The sequence below is a fragment of the Eubalaena glacialis genome, chromosome 14 (genome assembly GCF_028564815.1).
Source record: "Eubalaena glacialis isolate mEubGla1 chromosome 14, mEubGla1.1.hap2.+ XY, whole genome shotgun sequence".
Taxonomy (NCBI): domain Eukaryota; kingdom Metazoa; phylum Chordata; class Mammalia; order Artiodactyla; family Balaenidae; genus Eubalaena; species Eubalaena glacialis.
This window is the reverse complement of record NC_083729.1, coordinates 89966857-89989585: the sequence shown is the minus strand read 5'-3', so window position 1 is coordinate 89989585 and position 22729 is coordinate 89966857. Positions and strand designations below refer to the sequence as shown.

At 40.2% G+C, this 22729-nt stretch overlaps 1 protein-coding gene across 6 annotated transcripts in view; it reads right to left on the bottom strand.

The window, feature by feature from the left end:
• Window positions 1–22729, bottom strand: part of LOC133074581 (sodium/hydrogen exchanger 2) — a 467777-nt gene that overhangs the window by 296253 nt on the left and 148795 nt on the right. For 2 of the 6 annotated variants that reach the window (XM_061168503.1, XM_061168504.1), the window contains one exon: window positions 6717–8951. The exons of 2 other annotated variants lie outside the window; for them this stretch is intronic. In XM_061168503.1, the coding sequence (XP_061024486.1) occupies window positions 8731–8951 (221 nt within the window). In that variant the 3' untranslated portion in view covers window positions 6717–8730. Of the gene's footprint in view, window positions 1–6716; window positions 8952–22729 lie in introns of those variants that run through there. 2 more of the 6 variants (XM_061168498.1, XM_061168499.1) reach the window with 1 other exon arrangement.

Genomic DNA, 22729 nt, shown 5'->3' with positions numbered 1-22729 from the left:
TATTATTTTGGGGATACGATTTGCAATTGTCCACAATTATTTAACTCACAATAACCTAGGGTGGACGTTCCCTATCATTCCTCCATTTTAAAATATGTCCACATGGAGAACAACAAAGAGACTCAAAAACAGTCGGCTCTCCAGAGTCAACGACTCCAACACAGACCAGGCTGGCATGTGTCTGAGATATGCTGGCTTGGCTGATATTGAAAGAGTGTAGATAATCTTTGAAATATTTAATGACACAAAAATGTTAAAGCTGTCATATTAAGTAAAAATCTAAGTTTACAAAACATTTTTCTGTATGATCCTTTTAGTTACCTATTAGAACCATTTATATTCCGCTTGACTCTAGTGGTGGAATTACAGGTGAAATTTGTTTCTTTCTTTCTGCTCATTTGTACTTTCTGAATTGTTTAATGAATATGTATTGCTTTTGTAAAGAAAAACAGTTTGGAGAATTAAACAGTTTTTTTAATGTCTTTTTTCTGTCCTATTGTGTCTGTGAACAGGAAGTAACAGAACTTGGAAACTGTATTTTTCTGAAAGCTGGGTAGTTAGTGAAATTGTAGGCTTTGGCGTTCACACTTTATGATTGAAACAACAACGTCATGAAGCAACCACATTAATGAGAAACATCATGCTGTCATGTGGACAGGCAAAAGTATTAGAAATCATAACTGTATTGATAACGCTATTGATCAATCAAAACCTACAGTATCTACAAGCATAAGATGTACCCCATATTCCCAGCAGCCTTGAGTTGGTCCACTGGTTGTGCTAGTAAGTCAGTCAGGCCAAGTAGAGAGAGAGTAGTAAAAAAAAGACAAAAACACAACTCTTCTATATATTCTGTTTTAAAAACAAACTCCTCTAATTTTACTACTGATGAATTAAGAAATATAAGAATTTCTTAGAATCCGAACTGAGCCAAATTTTAAACCCTCTTTCTGATAGTTTTATTTTATCACCCCTCTTCCATATACTGTACTTTTCCTTTTATCTTAGGGTATTTTTCCAGATCAAAAATACAGAATCCAGATCCAGGGCTCTAGTGCGGTATCTGGTATGTCTTCTGATTGTCCTTAAAGAGGAAGCTGGGGCTTCCCTGGTGGCGCAGTGGTTGAGTGTCTGCCTGCCAATGCAGGGGACACGGGTTCGAGCCCTGGTCCGGGAAGATCCCACATGCCGCGGGGCAACTGGGCCCGTGAGCCACAACTACTGAGCCTGCGCGTCTGGAGCCTGTGCTCCGCAACAAGAGAGGCCGCGACAGTGAGAGGCCCGCGCACCGCGATGAAGAGTGGCCCCCACTCGCCGCAACTGGAGAAAGCCCTCGCACAGAAACGAAGACCCAACACAGCCAAAAATAAATAAATAAAAATAAATAAATTTATTTTTAAAATAAATAAATAAATAAATAAAAACAAAGAGGAAGCTGAGTATTCCCACCACACCAGTGAATGGCTTTCTGACAGTCACCAGATTCTTCTAGAAAGGAATAAAACTAATGCCATCAGATGTAACCAAGAAACCTCCTTCTCAAACACTTGTCTGGAGAAGTCAGGGAGTATTGAGCTTTACAGCTTCACTAGCAAGATGGAATCGTCTAGATAGGCAGTAAGATCCTGACGGATCCATACTGAGACACTGAATCTGCTGCCGTTTCTGTTGACTCCCTGGCGTCCTCTGTACGTGCTTGGCTGACAAGCAACGAAGAGTATTACATTTGACCTAGACAAGGGACTTGCCAAACTCTCTGTAACCCCAACACCTAATGTTGGAACAAGTACGTGGTAAATGCACAGCCGGATCTTTGTTTGTTTTTGTCAAATTTAACATAATAAGTGCTCTCCACATTCTGGGTGTTTTTAGATATGGACCCCCTTTGAGGGGCGGCAGGTAGCACTGCCCCTCCACACACACTGGCAGCTCCTTGGCTGCACTCCCGCCACCACGCCTTCCCACATCATCAACTTTCCCTTTGGACAGGATAATTTTCAAAACACACAGACTTGCTCTCATTCTCCCAGGTCTTAAGAATGCTTTCTCTGGTCCTCATATCCTCTTCCACCCAGATCCATGACTGCTCTCCTTCAAAGACCACCTTCTCTTAGAAGTTGCACAACAAGCTTTCTCCACCTCCTCACCTCTCATTAACTCCTCTTACCAATCAAATCTGGCTTCTGTTCCGACCACCATGCCAAGACTTCTGCTGTCACTGTCACAAACAACCTCCACGCTTCCACAGCCTAAGGTCACCTTTCTTTCCTTGTCTTAGTCATCTTCTCAGCAGTCCCTTCGCAAAACAGTCACCCCTCTGGGCTTCCTCAGTCTCACATTTCCCACCAATCCTTCCATGTCTATTTCTGGCCTCTCTTCAGGCTCAGTCTTCGGCTCAGTCTCTAGATGTTGGGTTCCCAGGGCAGAGAGAGTCACTCTCTCTAGCCATCCTCCCTGGTGGTCTCATCTTTCCCATGGCTTTCAATCTGGTGACTGTCAAATGTAAGTCTCCAGCTCAGATTGTTCCTCTGAGCTCCTGATGGCCACATCCAATTATCCACCACCGTCTCAACTTGCACCTTTCACAGGCTTATCAACTATTACAGCATCACAAAGAGCAAGGGATTCCTTTCTCCCCCAAGCCTTTGCCTTCCTGTCGTCCCTGGTCCAGTCTCTTCCATCTACTCACTCACTGAAGCGAGAAATCTGAAAGCGATTCTTAATTTGCCCCTCTCTCACCCCATAGCCAATCCACCAGCAAGTTCTTTCAGTTTTACCCTTCAGACTATACTATAATGGCTCAAGGGTTCTGAAGGATGGGGCCTTTCCTACTTCTCCAGCTGTACCACAAACCCTCCCTTCCATGCCAGCCACACAAGCCACCTTGCTGTTCCTAGAACATGTCAAGCTCCTTTTCACTTTTAGGCCTTTTCTCCCCCGAGTTCCCCTCCCTGACATCCTTTTACTGCTGCTTTTCACCCAGATGGAAGCTTCGTATCTTTTATGTATCAGAATACTCAGAATTCTCTTCTTAGAAAGAAATTCCCGGACTATCCAACAGTCATGGTTTTATCTATCATTACGTCTTGTGTATTTTTCTTTAGCGGATTTATCACAATTTATAAATTCATAGTTATTTTTTGCTCACTTGTTTGTTGCCCATATTTCTTCCTTGAATCCCAGTTTGAAGAGTGACAATTAAAGGTCTGCTTTGTTTAGTTATACCCAACATCTACCCAACATCTAGCACCATTTGTGACATACAGTGTGTACACAATTATGGGTGTATATACAATTAGTGTGTATTTGTTGAATAAATTAGTAAATATTTTAGATGAAGAACTCACCAAAATGAGGTGGAATAACTTTCCAAACCAAAAGTTTAAAATCCAGAATCGGAGTGCAGGTCTTCAGATGCAGATTTATCACCTTCCCCACCACACCATAAGCTTCTCCCTAAGGTGAACCAAATAAAGAATCCATGGGGGGATCCACTCGGCCTAATGTTCTGCAGGGGGATTGAATGAATGTATCAGCAAGGCATGCTGCTTTATAAAGGAATCCTTTTATCCAGCAAAGTTTATAACTGTTAAATATTCACCAACAGCTATCAATTGCTAGGTATCAATTGCTAGAAGATGTTCAAGACAGGGTCACTGCCCTTGGGCCTTCACAGGGTAAGAGTGAATAGTCCACTGCACATGCATCACCACATATGCCCTGGATCCAAGAGAGAGAGGCCATGACACCACTCACTGAGCCTCCCCGATACCCCTCACCCTCCATGGGGACAGGCATGCAATAGCATGCAGATGACACGTGTCCTCCTGTTCAGCAAACCTTAAGAGCTTGGGAATGCCTGAGACACATAGCTATGTGGAAATCCACAAACAATGATGTAAATGTAGGCATTTCTTATATATATACATGTATACATTATAGATGTAAAAATATTTTTATAAATACACATATATTATGTATATAGGTACATGTGTACTCAGACGTATACCTACTGACAAATATACAGTTTTATCCAAATCTGTATCCAAATACATATGCATACATACCACATATGTATATACATATAAACACACACACAGAGAGATTAATCCAACTTTCTCTTTGACAACTCTCCAGATATTTACATACACCCATAAAAATCTTGAGAAAAAAATGTCTCTTGTATTTTCTGGGGGTGAAGACAATATGCCAGTATTTCTTATAGTGTCTTGCATATCCCACAGCAAAATATGAGGGAACAAGCATTATTCTTTAAGCTGTACTGTACTCTTCTCTAAGCTGTATTGTTTAAATATCTATTTGTTTAGATAGTCTGCAATACCAATGCTATCTGCAAGCACTGGTGAATTTTTTAACAGTGGCAGTCTCTTGTTAGAATTAATGGATAAAGAAGTGCTAAGAAAAGAAAAAAAAAGAGTTGCCATATAAAGGAAGAACCATTAACTCCTGGATTCCCAGAAGAATGGAATATTAAAAGTTTTTATTTTATTGCAGTGAGTCTTCTCCCCGCTAAATTACCTGTACAATACTCAGGAGCAGTGCAGGATGCCAATGGCTCCAACCATACTTATCTCATAAAGCCAGTTTAGACTATCGCTGTCATTTGTGTGAACCAGAAAAATCATCACTTCAAGAATTAAAAAGCATTCTAATTTACTTACTTATAGATACCTTATAGCTACTTATAGATACCTTATGTATAATCAGCCCTCCCCTCCATATCCACCAGTTCCACACCCACAAATTCCACTGCGGATTTAAAATACTAGAAAAAAATTGCAGGAAGTTCCAAAAAACAAAACTTGAATTTGCCATGCTGGGATCTATTTACATAGCATCTACATTGTATTAGATATTAAAAGTAATCTAGAGATGATTTAAAGTACAAAGGAGGATATACATAGGTTATATGCAAATACAATGCCATTTTACATAAGGAATTGAGCATCCGTATATTTTGGTATCTGCAGGGGTCCTGGAACCAGTCCCCCATGGATACGGAGGTACTGAGGGAAAACGCACTCTCTCTCTCTACACACACTCCCTCTCTCCATATACACACACACACACACACACACACACCCCACATATATACATATACATGTGCAATAGAATTACTAGCTATACCATATGATTCTTTACAACCAGAGGTGGATCATTTTACAAAGTTCAACCATCCAACTGACCCTTCGAAAGCCAGAGGGGGCCTCTTGTACTCCTCTGTCATTTCAGACTTGTTCTCTCTAATACTGCCACGTCCACAGCCAGCCCAGGCTGATCGTAATGGTCCTGAGGGTAGAGCTCCTACCACTTGCCTAAGTTGGCTAGTTCAGAAGCTCTAAGCTCTAACTGGATGTTTTTATTCTTTCCTCTTTCCCTGCTAATCAGATTAAATGTTCCTTTGTTTAGTTTATGCTTATTATAATATGTATGATGTTAACTATTTCCCCACCCTCCTTGGTTTTTAACATATCTAACATACCCTATTCCTAAGATTTTGTTGGAATTTCTCTGCCTACAATTGATCGTCACTGAAAAAATGTCTCCATATATTTAACTCCTTCAGACAATCAATACAAATTTAGTTTCTGTTTCATCTCTTTCGTATGAGATGCCATTCCTGATAGAGCCCACCAGGGAAACAACTATGTTACTGTCCCTGAGAAACTGAATTTTTTAAAAATGTGCTACTCAAATATATTGATTTCCACTATTCACTTTAACTCTATCCAAACTTATAAATGTAACACACACATACACACACACACAAAGCTGATGATAGATAGATAATTACCAAACACTGACACCTTTTCCATCATATAAATATACTCTTGTAAGTGGATTTAATCTTCAAATTCAGTAAATACATTTCATAGATTAGTCATAAAAGCAGCCAATGACCAGTAAGAGCACACCTAATAGTATTATTTAAAGTCCTACGCTCAACCCCAAATTGAACACCTTCATTCATTGTCTCCGGAGGGTTTTTCTAGCCAGTTTCCTGTGCTCCCTGCCACACGACTGAACTAAACTCCTTGGGCAAACACAATATGGAGAGATCACAGCCTTCACCAAAGTCCAAGGACATAACTCACTGCCTTCTTTCCTCACTCTTTCTAGAAGTGTCACCAAAAAGATATCTTATTTGTTGAACTGAAACTTTATGACGCAAAATCAATCCTCTTAAAAAGATTTTTAAGACTTCATTTGAAAGCTTTTGGAAATAAATCAATACACCAAATAGAGAAATAAAAGGAAACATACTACCCCAAATGAGATAGAAGGCTGTGACGAGAATATATCTGCTATTTTTAAGTATATTTTACTCACTGACACAGCAAATACAACTCACCTTCCTTTCTTCCATGGATTGCTGGTGAAATAGGTCAGGAAATGTGTTTGAACTCATGTGACCGATGCATTACACCTATGAAACACTTCCAAAGTGTGGATCTGTGTAAAAGTGTCATGTACATCAGATATTCAGCCAATTGCCTTAAGATAAATATATGGTAGTCGCATAAGTATTAGAAAGTAAGATTAACCATCTGAAAACTACAAATATTCAAACCTTTACTAAAAGCAGCTTGCATGTGAAATTTAAATGATGTATAATACATAGAAAAAGGCTCCATTCCAAAGTTCTACTAAAAGGAATTGTATTTACAGATGACATGAACTAAGCAAATACATCTAGCATCGTCTGGAAAACTTAATAGCATGCCACAACTTAGTATCACAGTCAATATGCATAACAGAACCCATAATTATTTTTGTAATAATCAAGCCAAAAGCAAAGAAATAAATGAAGCAATATAAAAAGGAAACAGAAAAAGACAAAGGAAAGGACCAGGAAAACGTTTATGATAAAACTGAAACGGCTTGAGAGACCAGTTAAGGCCCTGAAGTCTTTTTTTTTTTTTTTTTAAAAAACAGGCAAGCCCTGTCACTAACCCCTAAAATGCCCTGGTGATCCGCAGATACCTCAGATCTTCACTCTTCCCCCAGAGCACCCTCTCACTGAAACAAGGTTTAATGGAAAGTACAAGATGTGCAGAGAAGATTCAGGCAATCTCCCCATCATGGGACCCCGCGGTGAAAGCAACAACGCCTCTATCCTACAGCGGCTTCTAGGTGGTCACCCTTTAACGTGCCTCCGAGTCAGGCCCTCGGTATTCAAACAGCTGCGGAGTAAAATGCTGTGCCTGAAACACAGTCTGCACACCACGCAGGGCCTCTGTTCCTTCACTAACAGGGAACTCCTCGGTCAGGAGGCTTCCAAAATGCAAATACGACCTAGGCTTCTCAGATGGATTTGATTTCAATCAAAATTAGTGCCAAACAAAAATCTTTGATATGCAAAATGTCTACTCTAGTGAATAATAAAGAATCATTCCCACAACCATCCCCAAAAAGTTATCTTCCAAGAGGTTAAAGGAAAGAGCAGATCTGTAAATGTTAACATACCTGCTGTAAAGCTGAAGACAGGGAGGGACGATAGTTAAGGGAACCAAATGACCAGAAGAACTATAATCCATAAGGTCCTGGGAAAAGTTCACATTTCATGGTCTTTAATAAAGCAAGGCTGTTATCATCCTCATCTGGAAGTACTTCGAAAGTTTATAGTTGAGTGCATATTAAAAGCACATTTCATCAATAAATTTTCACATGCTGAACATATTAGCAATATAATTTTTAAGTGAAATCTAAAAATATCGAATAGAATTATGTACAAAGTGAAGGCGCTTGGTTTTTACATGTTTTCAACCATATTACATATACAATTAACCCACTTGAAGTTCATAAAAATCCAATCTTCATTGTATGTGATTTGGTGTACAGATTTGCTTCTTTTAAATATAGTTTAGGATTTATGTAAGCATGCACAATTAAGTGAATACGTTACATAACCAAACTTGTTTTTGGTAAGAAAGCGGGATAAGTACACGTTGTTTTTGTTGTGACCCATTGTAACTGATGAGTTCACGCAGCCCCTGCTACAAGAACAACTGCTGTCTATTTTTAAATAATGAATAATCTGCTCACAGGTGTCAGTACATGTGTATGTGGATATTTATGTGTGTGGAAAAGAAATGGAGTAAATTCTCTGACAACATTTGTTTGTTGTTCTTAATTAATCTCCAAAGGACTTTTTTTTTTTTTTTTTGGCCATTTGTACATCATCTTCAGAGAAACGTCTGCTCGGGTCCTTTGCCCCTTTTTAAATCTGGTATTTGCTTTGTTGTTGTTGCTGTTATTGTTGTTAAGCTGCAGGAGTTCTTAATATATTCTGGATATTAACCTCTTTATCAGATATGGGATTCCAAAGGATTTTTTTAATAGCAGCAGAAGTGAATGCCAAGGAGGACGCTTAACTCAAATCATGATTTGTCCCTGGTGACTGTTTTCTGCTACTGCCAGGCCTTTGTTACCCGCAAACTCTAACAAGTGCAGTGAAGGGAAGGCCCATGTTACCTGCTCCCTAAAAAACTAGATTCTTGAGAGCACTTAGATAAGATGGAAGCAAGATGGAGTCTGGAGAGATTCTAGGACCCTCTTATTAGAGAAGATCACAAGTAAAATGCATAATTCACATAGCAGCTAAAAAGTTACATCAACTCATTCTATGCTAAGATCATGGAGACAAAATTTTTTTAAAAATGCTCTGTTTTAAAATCTCTCAAGAAAATACTGGTGGCAACAGTTTGATTAGTGATGTAACTGAATATGCCGTGCAACAACTAGAAATAGTAATCCAGCTAGCAAAGAAAAAAATATCCCCGCTGGGGCCAGAAAAAATGACCAGCCGTACAGCACAGAAGGGGTGAAATCCAAGCAGTCTTTCATTTTCATGTTTTTGTAGCTTTCCATGTCAGCCACTGCCTGGACCCAGATGACATACAGCATCACCACCAGGGAAAACAGGATGCCTGAGAAGGACAAAACAAAAGACCTTTAGCCTTTCTGAAGATGTCTGCCCAAGAATGCTATATCAAACCAATCATACGCCTGATGATATAACTATAAAAATATAATTCTAGCTAAATCACCTACTTTGTGTCAGACCTTTTATTGTATGCTTTATAGGCACATCATTGATCTTTAGTTTTCAGAGCACTGAGGTGAGGGCTATAGCTGCAGAAGAAAAATGGCAACAGATGACATGTATTTACTGAGTGCTTACTGTGTGCCAGGCACTGTATTAGGTGCCTGTGAACTATAAGAGTCAAAGATCCCTGCCTAGCGGAATTTATTTTCTAACATTTATCCATTTTTACTGTATGCCTCGTTTGTGACAAGCACTGTTATACATTATTTCTTTCAATATGTACAATAAACTTGTGAAACAGGTACTATTAACCCACAGTTTTAAGTATATGCAAACTCAGCTGGTAGTTTTTGGGTTTTTTCGTTGTTTTTTTTTTTTTTTTTTTTTGGCTGTGTTGGGTCTTCGTTTCTGTGTGAGGGCTTTCTCTAGTTGTGGCAAGCGGGGGCCACTCTTCATCGCAGTGCGCGGGCCTTTCACTGTCGCGGCCTCTCTTCTTGCGGGGCACAGGCTCCAGAGGCGCAGGCTCAGTAGTTGTGGCTCACGGGCCTAGTTGCTCCGCAGCATGTGGGATCTTCCCAGACCAGGGCTCGAACCCGTGTCCGCTGCATTGGCAGGCAGATTCTCAACTACTGTGCCACCAGGGAAGCCCCAGCTGGTAGTTTTCATAGCTGATTTTCAGTTCAGGTCTTTCTGACTTTTGTTATATTATTGTAACACAGCTAACTGGTGTTTCAGTTACATACGGCAATGAAAATAGAAGGCAAGGTAAGTACCAGACAAGAACAGAGATGGAAGCACCGAACTAATGTAAAAGAATATACATGACTCTTTAAGAAACATTCTGTGGAATATAAAACCTCAGGTTTGAGATCAAGAGCCTTATTAAACAAAAGAAAGGAGGGAAGGAGGGAGGGAGGCAGGCAGGAAGGGAGGGAGGGAGGGATGGAAAATGCTTAACCACTAACTAGAAGGCAAGATAATTTATCAACCATGTCAATGTAACTGCAATCCACCTATTCAAAAATATTGTTGGAATTATAAGGGTAGAGAAGTACCATGGTGTTGGACCCTTGACCTTAACAAGCAATATGACAGAAGAGCTTTATGAATGCTAAAATTTGAGACTACTACTAAGCATATGCTTTTCCATGTGACTGTTACTGCAGCAACAGAAGGAGGCGATACCACTGCACTGAGCTGCAGATTCAGAAGAGCCTGCTAAGCTGACCCACTAGTGAGTGAGGTCCCCGCACACGAATTTGCCCCAAAGCAAAATATACTTAAGGACACTGGCAATTTGTCCAAAAGTTCAATCCAAACTCGTCAAGGATCTACTGTACTCTCTGAATTAACTAACTGGACCATCAGATATAAAATCTCCATATCCTAATTGATATTCTGTCTAGAAGGTAAACACCGCCCTGTGACCAGGAGCAGAGGCTGGGGAACGTGGGCAGGAGAGAGCTGCTCTTACAAGCCTAGGCGTCCATCACTCTTCTGGGGTTAACTGTGCTCCTCCAGCATTTAGGATGTCCTCTCCCTCTTGGGTCATCAATTTCATAAAGAATCTTGACAAGTAAACAAGGAAGAAGGGCCCATACGTATGCTGAAGTATGTCAGCATCAGAGCTGAAACTTTCTCCTAATCATGATACAAACTACAAAGCTGTGAAGAATCAATGTAGATGCTTCACTAATAAGAACCATCCTTCACTCTGCTGTCTGTAATGTAAATGCAAATACCGGAGCACACAATAGAGCAATTTAACCACTGAACGACAACTGCATCACAGAAAAATAGGAAAGCCATAGCCGGCGAGCAAACTCCTCACAGAGCCGAGCCGTGCCTCAGATTTTGACAACAATATGGTGAGGCCATGTGTTGTCTAGCAACTCTGAGCATTTCAAAACATTTTTTCAGAAAATATACAGACAGTATGCTCTGCTAATGTAAAGGTTTGGCTTGGTTATTTGCATACCATTTGCCTTATGCCAACACATTGCAAACCTTTTTTATTATTTGTTGATATGTTTTGTTTTTTTTTTAAATTTATTTATTTATTTTTATTTTTGGCTGTGTTGGGTCTTCATTTCTGTGCGAGGGCTTTCTCTAGCTGCGGCAAGCGGGGGCCGCTCTTCATCACGGTGCGCGGGCCTCTCACTGTTGCGGCCTCTCCTGTTGCGGAGCACAGGCTCCAGACGCGCAGGCTCAGTAGTTGTGGCTCATGGGCCTAGTTGCTCCGCAGCATGTGGGATCTTCCCAGACCAGGGCTCGAACCCGTGTCCCCCGCATTGGCAGGCAGATTCTCAACCACTGCGCCACCAGGGAAGCCCCCTGTTTTTTTTAATCTTCCTTACATCATGTGACTCTCTCATGCTTTCAGGTATTTTCATTTCTAAAAATTTACTTTGTGAAAAACCAGTAGATTTATACACCTTTTCTTAAAAAATTGCAAAACCCATTACTGAATTTAGAGTATTTTTTAAAAGTATTGCAGGACATCATGTAGATGATTCTTAATAAGGAAGAATTAACTTATATTTAATTATTGCTGTTACTTGAAGAGCAATTACAGCCTGAAAGCAATGAATAATAGTTGTTTCTATCACTACAACCTTTTAACTTGTTCACTAGTTGGAGATACAGTCCATTTAATTCGTATCAGATCAGCTTATGATTATACCCATGGAGTAAAACAGCGCTTCCCTACTTTCCCTACCCATTAAATTGCCAGTTTTGTATGTATACATGTGTGTGTGTTGTGTGTGTGTGTGTGTGTGTGTGTGTGTGTGTGTGTAGGTAAAGACAGATAAACAGAAGGAAAATGAACTAACAAACATGGAGAAACTATACCAAAGGACAATGGTTTAGCTACTATGGCAGCAAAAATGGATGATGGGGGCCTGCATGAAGTAAGGGGCTAAGAGTCAGGAGACTGGTACTTATAGCTAGACTAATCAAATAAATACATATATTGAGGTTAATTGGAGTCAAGTTCTTCACTGCCTGAAAAGGGAGTTACAAATTTGAAAAGGGGGAAAGCTAGAATGAACTTTATGGTGTTTTTTAGAATTGAATGTATCCATGTGAATTTATGGTTTTAGATAGATAAATGAATGAATATAGAAGTAGAAGTATATGTTTGTTTTAAAATATACCTTTGTGCGTGTATGTACCTAGATATATTTTCTGGCTCTGCTTCCTGAGAGGATCTGGGAGCAACAACACCCCAGTAGCATGGAGGACACCAAGTGTCCAGATCTTGGCTTCTAAATACCAGGAATTAGGACATCTCTAAGAAATAGTTGAGTCCAAGCTGGGACAGAAAGTACCACGTGAATCTGGAACATCATGTTATAACAAAAAAGTACAGATGTGCTCAGAGAATAATGTGGGCATTTCAGAAGCCAGATCATGGGGCTTCTTTCTGCTAGCCAATTCTGAGAACATTTGATTACCAAACAAGTAGTGATAGAGGCCCATTACATCTCATCAAATGAAACAGGAATACATGAGCCGACAGAGATATAAATAAGCGAGTGAATAAATAAGTGGGGAGAAGGGAATGCCTTTCATTCAGAATGCTAACTTATAAATGTAGAAGGAATAGCTGAATTAGAAATCACCATTTGGCAATCATTTAAGTCATAATTAATTCAGGCAAGAAGCAAAAACAGATACTAAAACTAGTGGATGAAATTTAGATGAGAAATAAATATTTACACAGGCTCAAAGTCTTTCCACAAAACACATATTAGTCATAAAGAAAAAACAGTAACTTCACACTAAAGAAACCTGGCAAATCCCACCTTACTCAAGTGATCAAAGTTAATATCACCAAGGACATGACAAACTGATGTCACTCACCACCTCATGAGATTCAATGAGAACACAGCATCACTGCTATGATACTGCAGCGAAAAAATGAAGAGCCTAAATCCAATCACGAGGCAGCATCCGACAAATCAATTCAGGAACATTCTAGAAAATCACAGGCCTGTACTCTTCAAAAGAGCCAAGCTCATGAAGGTCAAAGAAGGATTTATTCTGGTTTGATGGATACTCACATGACACATCTAAATGCAAAGCATGTTCCAGGACTGGTTTCTTTTGCTATTAAAGACATTATTGGGAAAATTAGCAAAATTTGAATGGAGTCTCTGGGTGAAGCGACTTACAATTTCTGTGTAAGTCTGAAAATATTTCAAAACAAGAAACAAAATGAATTACTCAAAAAAAAAAAACGTGTGGGGCAAGTCTGTGACTGCGTGTGTTGGAGAGTGCATATGCTGGATATGTTGGGGTGGGAGGAGAGTATGTGTGTTTCTTTCACACACCCAGAAAGACACATCTTCCTTCTGTGGGATATCGTGACTATTAATGAACAGTAGTACTATTGATTTGGTCCACCTACCAAGTGAAGAGTCTCCTCTGGGGCAATACCAATACTATGGAAAAATCTTAATCTTTTTCCCTTGATATCTTAAGACCCTCATTCATAAAAACATAAGCAGTAACTGTCTTGAGTGACAAGTGAGTTACATTTCAAACCCACTTGCCACGGTGATTTTAGCAGGAATAGAAAATATTGCTAATATTCAGGTAATAATTTGTTTTAAATGAAGTTATATTTAAATTAGGTCATATATTTTGAAAGCATAATTTATTTCCTATTGAATTTTATAATTTCTATCTTTTGAAGTCCAACAAAGATTCATAAAATTGCTCAAAGGACGCATAATCAAAATATGGTCCCAAAGCCCACGGAGATTTGTGATCACAATGAAACAATGGACAAATAATTGTCACATCAAGAATATGTTGGGTCTCTTTTATTGGCAGTGTGGGGTAGAGCCATTCAAGCTTATGATTTTTGCACAGTTTCTCTCACAAATGTCATACATTCAATTTGGAAAACATTTTTTGAAACAAAGGTCACATAAAAATCAGTCACAAATTAGGGACGCAATTGCTAATGATAAAAAACATGGAAATAAAACCAAAAGGATTTCCCCAACGCCAAGTCACAGACTGAGAAATAAAACTGCACGTCTTCAATATTCCACAGATACAAGAACAGAAAAGAAGGCATACTAGAAAGATCATTTATTTATTTATTTAGATACAAGAACAGAAAAGAAGGCATACTAGAAAGATTATTTATTTATTTATTTATTTATTTATTTATTGGCCACTGTCACAGGGCCTGCGGGATCCTTAGTGCCCAGACCAGGGATGGAGCCCATGCTCCCACGCTTCAGTGTGGAGTCTTAACCACTGGACAGCCAGGGAAGTCCCTAGAAAGATCTTTTATACTGTATTATAAAAACTGGATTTTAAAATGCATTCCTAGGGAAAAGCTAGCCACAGAAATGAAAACTTTCTTCTTCAAAAGATAGGCAAATGCCAAACCTCTATATATTCTTGCCTAGAAGTACATATACCTATATTAAAAAAAAAAAAAGCCTTTTGGAGTTACTTAAAAACAATAAACTTGATCTTTAGCTGCTTAGATGTAACTGAATTGCCTTTGAAATGTACTTAAATAGATTGAATCATGGACAGTTACTGGTTACTTGGGGAAGAATCATAAATTCAAGATGATTCATTGGCCTCTTTGCTTCCACACAAATTCAGTGGAAACTCATTTCGGCTTTCAGTGGCCATAGGAAAGGCCGCGGAATTCCACAGTCAAAAAAAATGCTTCATGAAGGAAGTTATAGTGAATACTACATTAGAATCAGGAGAACTCATCTTTTCTCTGTTCAGAGGACACACATACTGGGGGAGACAGGGCAATTTTCAGCAAGGGCATCTATATAGAACTAGAAAGTAAGCTTCATAACATTTTAGGGATGATAACACCAGCTTACTCATCGTGTCTATTTTCAGAGGATGGAAAAGAGGTCTGCAGTAGTTAATTGTCTACCGAGATCAAAAGTTTAGCCTGTGGCATAACTCAAACTGAAACCCTGATAGCAGGTGTGACACATTAGGTTGAAGACATTCCAAAATATCCTACAATATGGAAACTATTCCAAGGAGGCAGCTGGAGACTAGGTTACTTCTCCAGGTGGAGCTGCCTGGAAGGCAGGGCAAGAGTTCATCTTAAGTATAGAAATAAAGAAAAAAAATCTGGAGTGTGGGTAAGAATGCTAAGGACAGCAGCATTCATGGAATGGTAAGCCTAGATCTGACATGCTCAGAAGAAAGAACAAAAAGGAAACTTGATAAGCTATGTATTTACTATCATTTTCTAAAAGGAATCATAGCAATTCATGAAGAAATATATAAAAAATGCCTTCTGCAGATCTGCATAGGAACACTGAAGTACATAACTGACAATATCCCCACAAGGAGTTTTTGAGGAAGAGACACAAAGTCTTCACACAAACATTTCTTACATTAGCCCATACTAATATCTGAAGGTATTATGTTAAGCTCCAATGGTTTGAAGGTTTTTCTAATGGGTAAAAAGCATTCCATTTATTTATTGTTTACTGTTTCTTATTATTTCTCAGTCTTTTAATTGGGGTATAAGTTAAATAGAGCAAAATGTATGGATTTTAAGTGTATAGTTTGATGAGTTTTGGTAAATCTATAAACATCAGTGTAGCCACAACCCATTAAAAATAGAACGTGGGCTTCCCTGGTGGCACAGTGGTTGAGAATCTGCCTGCCAATGCAGGGGACATGGGTTCGAGCCCTGGTCTGGGAAGATCCCACATGCCGCGGAGCAACTGGGCCCGTGAGCCACAACTACTGAGCCTGCGCGTCTGGAGCCTGTGCTCCGCAACGAGAGGCCGCGATAGTGAGAGGCCCGCGCACCGCGATGAAGAGTGGCCCCCGCTTGCCGCAACTAGAGAAAGCCCTCGCACAGAAACGAAGACCCAACACAGCCATAAAAATAAATAAAAATTAAATAAATTTTAAAAAAAAACAAAAAAACTTGCTTCCTTTAAAAAAAAAAAAAAAATAGAACGTATGCATCATCGTCCCTCCAGAGAGGTTCTTCATGCACCACCCACCCCCCGAAAGCACCTATCACTATAGCGTGGTGTTGCCCTTAGAACTTGATAGAAATGACATCACAGCAGCGTGCCATCTTTTGTCTCTGGCTGTTTTTTCCCAACCTAATGACTGAGAATCCATCCGTGTTGTTGCCTGTGTTAGCAGTTTACTCCTTATGGCTGAGCGGGATTCCACCGTATGAACCTACCAATTCATCCAGTGGTATCCACTCATCTATTGGTGAACATTTGGGCTCTTTCTAGGTTTTGGCTATTACGAATTAAGCTCCTATGAAAATAACATTGAGTTTTGCAAGGATGAATAGCATTTCCTTAGGCAAACGGTTTTGAAAAAAATTGGCAAAAAAAACCTTTTTACAAAACATGATCTTATTCCCAAAAGAGAAAATGGCCTCCGGCTTACTGATGTTACAGCGGTGACCTAGAGCGCAGCTGCCCAGGCTCACCCCACATCCCGAGCAGGCCCACTAAGCCCTACTGAGGGCACAGTTGTTTTTCTGACATTCTCCTCTTCAAACATCAATTTTGCCAACAAAACTTTCGACAGTCGTGCACTAGTGCTCACGAAGAGGCTAAGCTCTCCAAGTGCCTAAAGCACAGGGATTTTCTGTAACCGGTTGTTTTCAATTCCCTAATTTTTTTAAACTTTCATTATGTATTATTTGAAACATATAAAATATGACATAAAAATGAATGTTCTGAAGTTTCATTATAAAATGAACCCCTGTGAAGTGGTCCCCAACCTAGGAACCAGACTACCATCCATGAACTGTTTTTTTCTGGGACTCTTTTGGAAAGAGAGTTGCTCCTCAGATATTTAAAGAGAATCTCTGGGCTTTAAGTCAGTGGATAAAATTTAGATATCTCCCTTGAGAACTGGCAAGGGATTTGACCTTTTGGGATGGAATCATGTGCCCCCTCATGATATGGATGACATTGGGGTCTATTAGGATTATCTGATTTGAGCCCAATACTCATACAAGACTTTGGATAATATCTGCAAATTGTTATGTGTAGGGCCACTACCTTTATGTATGTATTTTAAAAGCATGGAGCATTGACTTATCAAATGTAAACACTTAAAAAATTCCACAATATATGAAAACGAATTTTGACATGTGTTAACTTTTAATATGTTAGGAATCTTAAAAATTGCAGTGTTTGAGGTGTTTCTCAACTTCTAAGAAGCCCTATGTGTCATTCCAGAGGAGGACACACGAGCATTAGTGCAGGCTGAATCTACTCTCACAGGTCCATCCAGAGTCTAAATGTATACCTATATTTTTTTCTAATCATTATATAATGGGGAAAGGAAAATTTACCAATTCTACATTTTCTAAAGAGTAATACTTGTTATTATATTGTACTATACTTCCAAAGCAGTCTTGTATATAGTACATATTTCATTCATTAAAAAATTAGCTTTTCTGATAAAATAAACTAGAAGTTCTTAAAAATAATTTAAATTGTATTTATGTAACAGCTTGTTCTTCTTTAAATTAATACACATTGCCTTCTCTTATAATTCAGTTATGCTTGCTTTTACATATCATATTTCAGAAATTGTAAAACTACCAATGCACAATGGTCAACCATCAACATTCTTTGCTTATCTCCACTCTTCATTTTCTGACTCACTTTCCACTGATTTTTCTCCAATTTTCTGAGATGGCCTGAATAACTTAAACAGTTATAACTTCACGACTATACATTTTCATTACATCTATCTGATTTCCAAATATTCATTGCTGCCCTCACCTCCTCATACTACTTCCCAAATACATGAGTTGCCTCTTCCTTTTCATTTTCTGGCCTCAAGTTTTATTTAGTCAACCAAACCTACGTAATGTCTATCATCTATCAGATTTTTCAAATATTTATTACTTTCTTAGATTGGTATAATAATTTTAGGCATTAAACATCCTATATATTCAAAACTCTGTACTCTCTTGAGAAACAATTATTGATAGAGAATGATCATGAGGTTATATCCATCCCTACAAATAGTTAGGGGCTTAATCTGAAAAGCAGGTTCATTTAATGCCAAGGAAGTGTCTACTGATGGTAACTGAGTTTCAGGAAGTATTTAGTGGTTGGAGAGCACAGGTGTGGAATCTGTCTGCCCTGGTTCTAGGTTTACTGTCCAGAAAGCTTTAAACTTTACTAGCTGAGTACCACTGAGCAAGTTTTTTACTTCTCTGTGTCTCCGTTTCTTCATTGGTAAAATAGAGATAATTCAAGTGCCCACCGCAGAGAGCAGTCACGAGGAATTAACGGAGGTGAAGTACTCAGCAAGATGCCTGGAACAGGGCTAGCACATAACGAGCACTGGCTACTTTTACTGTTACGCTTTGGCATGAGCTCTTGCTACAGCTAGAAATGCTGTTCTCTGAAATCTTCTAAAGCGTCAGAGCTTCTCATGTGACTAGGCTATTTCAGGGCTGGCCAAGAGGCAAGAGAATAAACTTGCCATGGGGCCTTCCCGTTCTGAAGGAAAGGTCGCTTCAAACGTGTCTGCCAGTGTCTCGCTGGAATTCTCCACCAGGTGGCACATGCCACCTCACAGCCCCACTAGGGCACATTCTGGAAAGAACATCAGGTGAACCCAAACTGGGGCTTATTCATATTAAGGACGTTTTCTTTTTCCACTCTCCAGTCAAGCAAACCTCCTGCCCCTCCTCGACAGCCCCTGAGTTACAGGAAGCAAAAATTCTTCCTAGGACAAACCCAGCCTATGTTGATCTGATCATTCAGATGAATCTGTACTCCGTGTGCTTCTCTTCTACACGAGAAAGTATACAGAAAAAAAAGGCCTCAGAAAACGCATTAACATAATCTAGTAAAGAAACCAAAGAGCAAAGTGACAGTCTGGGGGAAGGGTGGGGAATGAAATAGAATATTTGCAAACAAACTAAATGCCTTACAGTACTGGGCAAATAGTAGATGTTAATGACACATGTACTTTGGAAAAGGAGAATGAAGCAGATGGAAACTCATTCTGCCCTTCCACCATGGCAAAATTAATTCCAAACCAGAGATCCTATTTATAGGCCAGAAAGTCTGGTCACCTAATACATCTGAAGACTCCCTTTCAGGGTGGAGATTAATTATACCCCGTAGTAATATGTCATGTGAGTGAAAGCATTCATTTGCCAGGCCTGTTGCTCTAGCTCTCAGAAAAACAGCTCAGGGCTTCCCTGGTGGCGCAGTGGTTAAGAATCCGCCTGCCAATGCAGGGGACACGGGTTCGAGCTCTGGTCCGGGAAGATCCCACATGCCGCGGAGCAACTAAGCCCACGAGCCACAACTACTGAGCCCACGTGCCACAACTACTGAAGCCCACGCGCCTAGAGCCCGTGCTCTGCAACAAGAGAAGCCACCGCAATTAGAAGCCCACGCACCGCAAAGAAGAGTAGCCCCTGCTCACTGCAGCTAGAGAAAGCCCGTGCGCAGCAACGAAGACCGAATGCAGCCAAAAATAAATAAATAAATTTTTTAAAAAAAGAAAAGAAAAACAGCTCAGATACATTTTTAAAGGGGGTGGGGAGCATTTAGTCAAGTTTTCAGAAAAGTTCCACCAAAGCTATTACTGAGCGAGCCTCTCACACCTCGACTCACCTGGGTAGGAGTCGACCAGGAAGCAGACTGTCTCCAGCAAGGACGGTGTAACAAGCTCAGGCTAGGGTGGGGACTCACAGGAACGTGCCAGCTCTGGGTCTCCTCTCCCCCCTCGCACCCCTCCTCCTTCCCACAGCCTTCATCTGGTTGAGACACTGGAAACTCACTGAACTGGGTGTGATGTGTCCCTTTTGAATTCTTCCTCTGGGAACCTGTTTCCTCACTTTAGTGTCACATACAGGCGGATCTTGTTTTATCGCATTTTGCTTTATTGCGCTTCTCAGATGCTGCATTTTTTTAATAAATTGAAGGTTTGTGGCAACCCTGCTTTCAGGCAAGTCTGTTGGTGCCATTTTTCCAACAGCATTTGTTCATGTCATGTCTCTGTGTCACACTTTGGTAATCTTCACACTATTTCAACCTTTTTCATTATTATTGTATTTGTTAGGGTGACCTGGAATCAGTAATCTTTGATGTTACTATTACAAAAAGATTACAACTTGCTGAAGACTCAGATGATGGTTAGCACTTTTTAACAATAAAGTATTTTTTTAATTAAGGTCCGTACATTTTTTAGACATAATGCTATTGCACACTAATCAATTACAGCATAGTGGGTCTGGAAGCAAATGCACAATATCTCCAAGGTGTACCTGTGTTTACCATATTGGTTGCTATTCAAAACCAAGTCTGGACAAGTCTGATTCTAACAGCCTGTTACACATATTTCAACTGCTAAGCAACATGGAGAAAAATAAATGCTCAAAGAACTATCTGAGAAAGAAAATAAGGCTTTAAAGTATTTTTGTAAATAAAAGCTCTTCTAAGTGCTTTCCTATTTAATATTAACCAAGGTTGACTTGTTCTAGCACTTGACATGTATAAAAAATGTCAGATCAAGGACATTAAAATTCCACATGATAATAGTATCAGTATCCAACACAATAATTTGTGTTGGATACTGATACTATCCAAATAAATTCCCAAAGATGACAACTGAAGGCAGAAAGCAAGTGTACAAAGCAGGTAGTTTTAGAAACATAAGAGTGACTGGGTCTTCTGTTCCTACTTGGAAAGCAGATCTGTATACCCAAACCTTTGGACTGAGCAAGAGGGAAATCCGAGCAGCCCTTCCGCAGTTCATGAAAATCGGAGACACTAATTCTACGACAAAAGTACATCTGGCTGATATATCAGTAATACATAGTTTTTATTAATCACTATTTCTTTCCCCCACCCACCTCCAACCAACCAGAGCTCTGAATAAAACGCTGAAGTCCTGGACTTTGGTGAAATACTCAGTTCCATACTGGGAAGTTATGCTTTTGATCTTCCCCTGAGAGCCTACTTCTTGCATGCTAAGAAAGACGGAAGCTTTGGAAAAGCTGGCAAGCACTCACTGGCCCTCCTGGCCCGTTCCCCTCACACAGGAGGCCCCCTTTGCCTCTCGGGGTCAGCGGCTGTTTACAGCATACAGACGTGGGGACAGCAGGTGCAAGCGGGGAGACGAATGTGCTTCCCGTAAGTTTAGAATGCCTGCCTCTAGGCTGTCAGCAACTCTCCCCTAATCCCCTCCTGCTCTGGGGCTGTTTCCTCCACATACGCTTCTCCTGCTCTGACTGCCGCTGTGTTCTGCTTTGTCTGGAGGAAGACGTGAGGAGCAAGGCACGAGCCCCAGTGCCTCCTGTGAGCCACGTGTTCAGTCTCAGCCGAAGGAAAATGAGCGTCTGAAACATGTCCCTTGGCTTTTGTGAGCTAGTTTTTCTAGGATTAAGGCAAAAAAGTCTCTTGTATTATGCATCCATCGCATCTATCTTATCTCAGGTAGAAATGAGTGATGTTTATCATGAGCTATACAAACTCCACTGATCTTTTTTAAAGAAATTAAAAAACCGCAAATCCAGTTTACTTCTGAGTCAGTTTTGCCCTCTACATGTAAGAATGTTACATTCCCTTCATATCCACTTACCTTCCCTATACTGTGTTTTTAAGGGGGTTCATATCCCTACACACTCTTAGAAAGCACTGTCCTCCAGACCAGAAGGGAGCAGGTTTGAGCCCCATAAGGACACAGTGCTCAGGCTGTCTGTCCCACCTGGCAGAGGGTTTATACAACTCACCCCAATTCACACCACTCACATTCCTGGTGACCAACAGCAGCTTGGTTGGGCAGACAGCTGGTGAAACAGTTGTCTGGGCAAGAAACATACCCTGTGGTCACAGAATGGGGCAGGAGTCAGGCCACAACTTTATCTCCATCACCTTGCAAAGGACTAATTACACAGCAAAGGTGTCCCTTCCTTCGGCTAACACACCCTGGGCCTGGAGTGTGGGCTTCTATGTTCCTCCGACTTACGAGACGTCTGTGTAGTCTCACCAACGTGAGACTCCAACAAGGTATTTAGCCAAGATTCAGAAGCTTTCCAGGCCCCTCTACTCAGGTGAGACTCTGTCTAGCTCTACAACCAGCAGAAAAATGTAATCCCAGGTTGTCATTCAGGAAAAGGGGATTTCAATTATGGAAGAAGAATCTTTCTACCCTGATATGCTGGTAAAATACTAATTTCTAGCTTTTATGTCTTTTCACCCAGTATCAGTCCCAGAACATCCAGACCCCATCCCCATTCTTACTTGTACACTTAGGGATCTTACTCCTGTGTAGCAATTCCTGTATTGATGTCACTTTGCCCAGGCATTAGGAATATTCAGCTGTACAATAATTTTCTCCACATAATTCAAATGTTTTGTAATGTCACGCCTTCTTGCATCTTTCCTAACACATCCAATATCACAGGGTTAGGAGAAAACACGAGTCGGCCCTTTGTATCTGAGTACCCCTGGAGTCCACATTGAAAGAAAATTCAGCAATTGTTTAGGCATTGGGAGGTGTGGATGAGACTCACTGAAACACACTCGGGTGTCATAACGTCCTGACCATTACTGTGTGCTTGGTCCAGAACTGAACTCCCGTGGGGAACACATGGCCCAAGCTGAGGAGGCATCTGCCCAA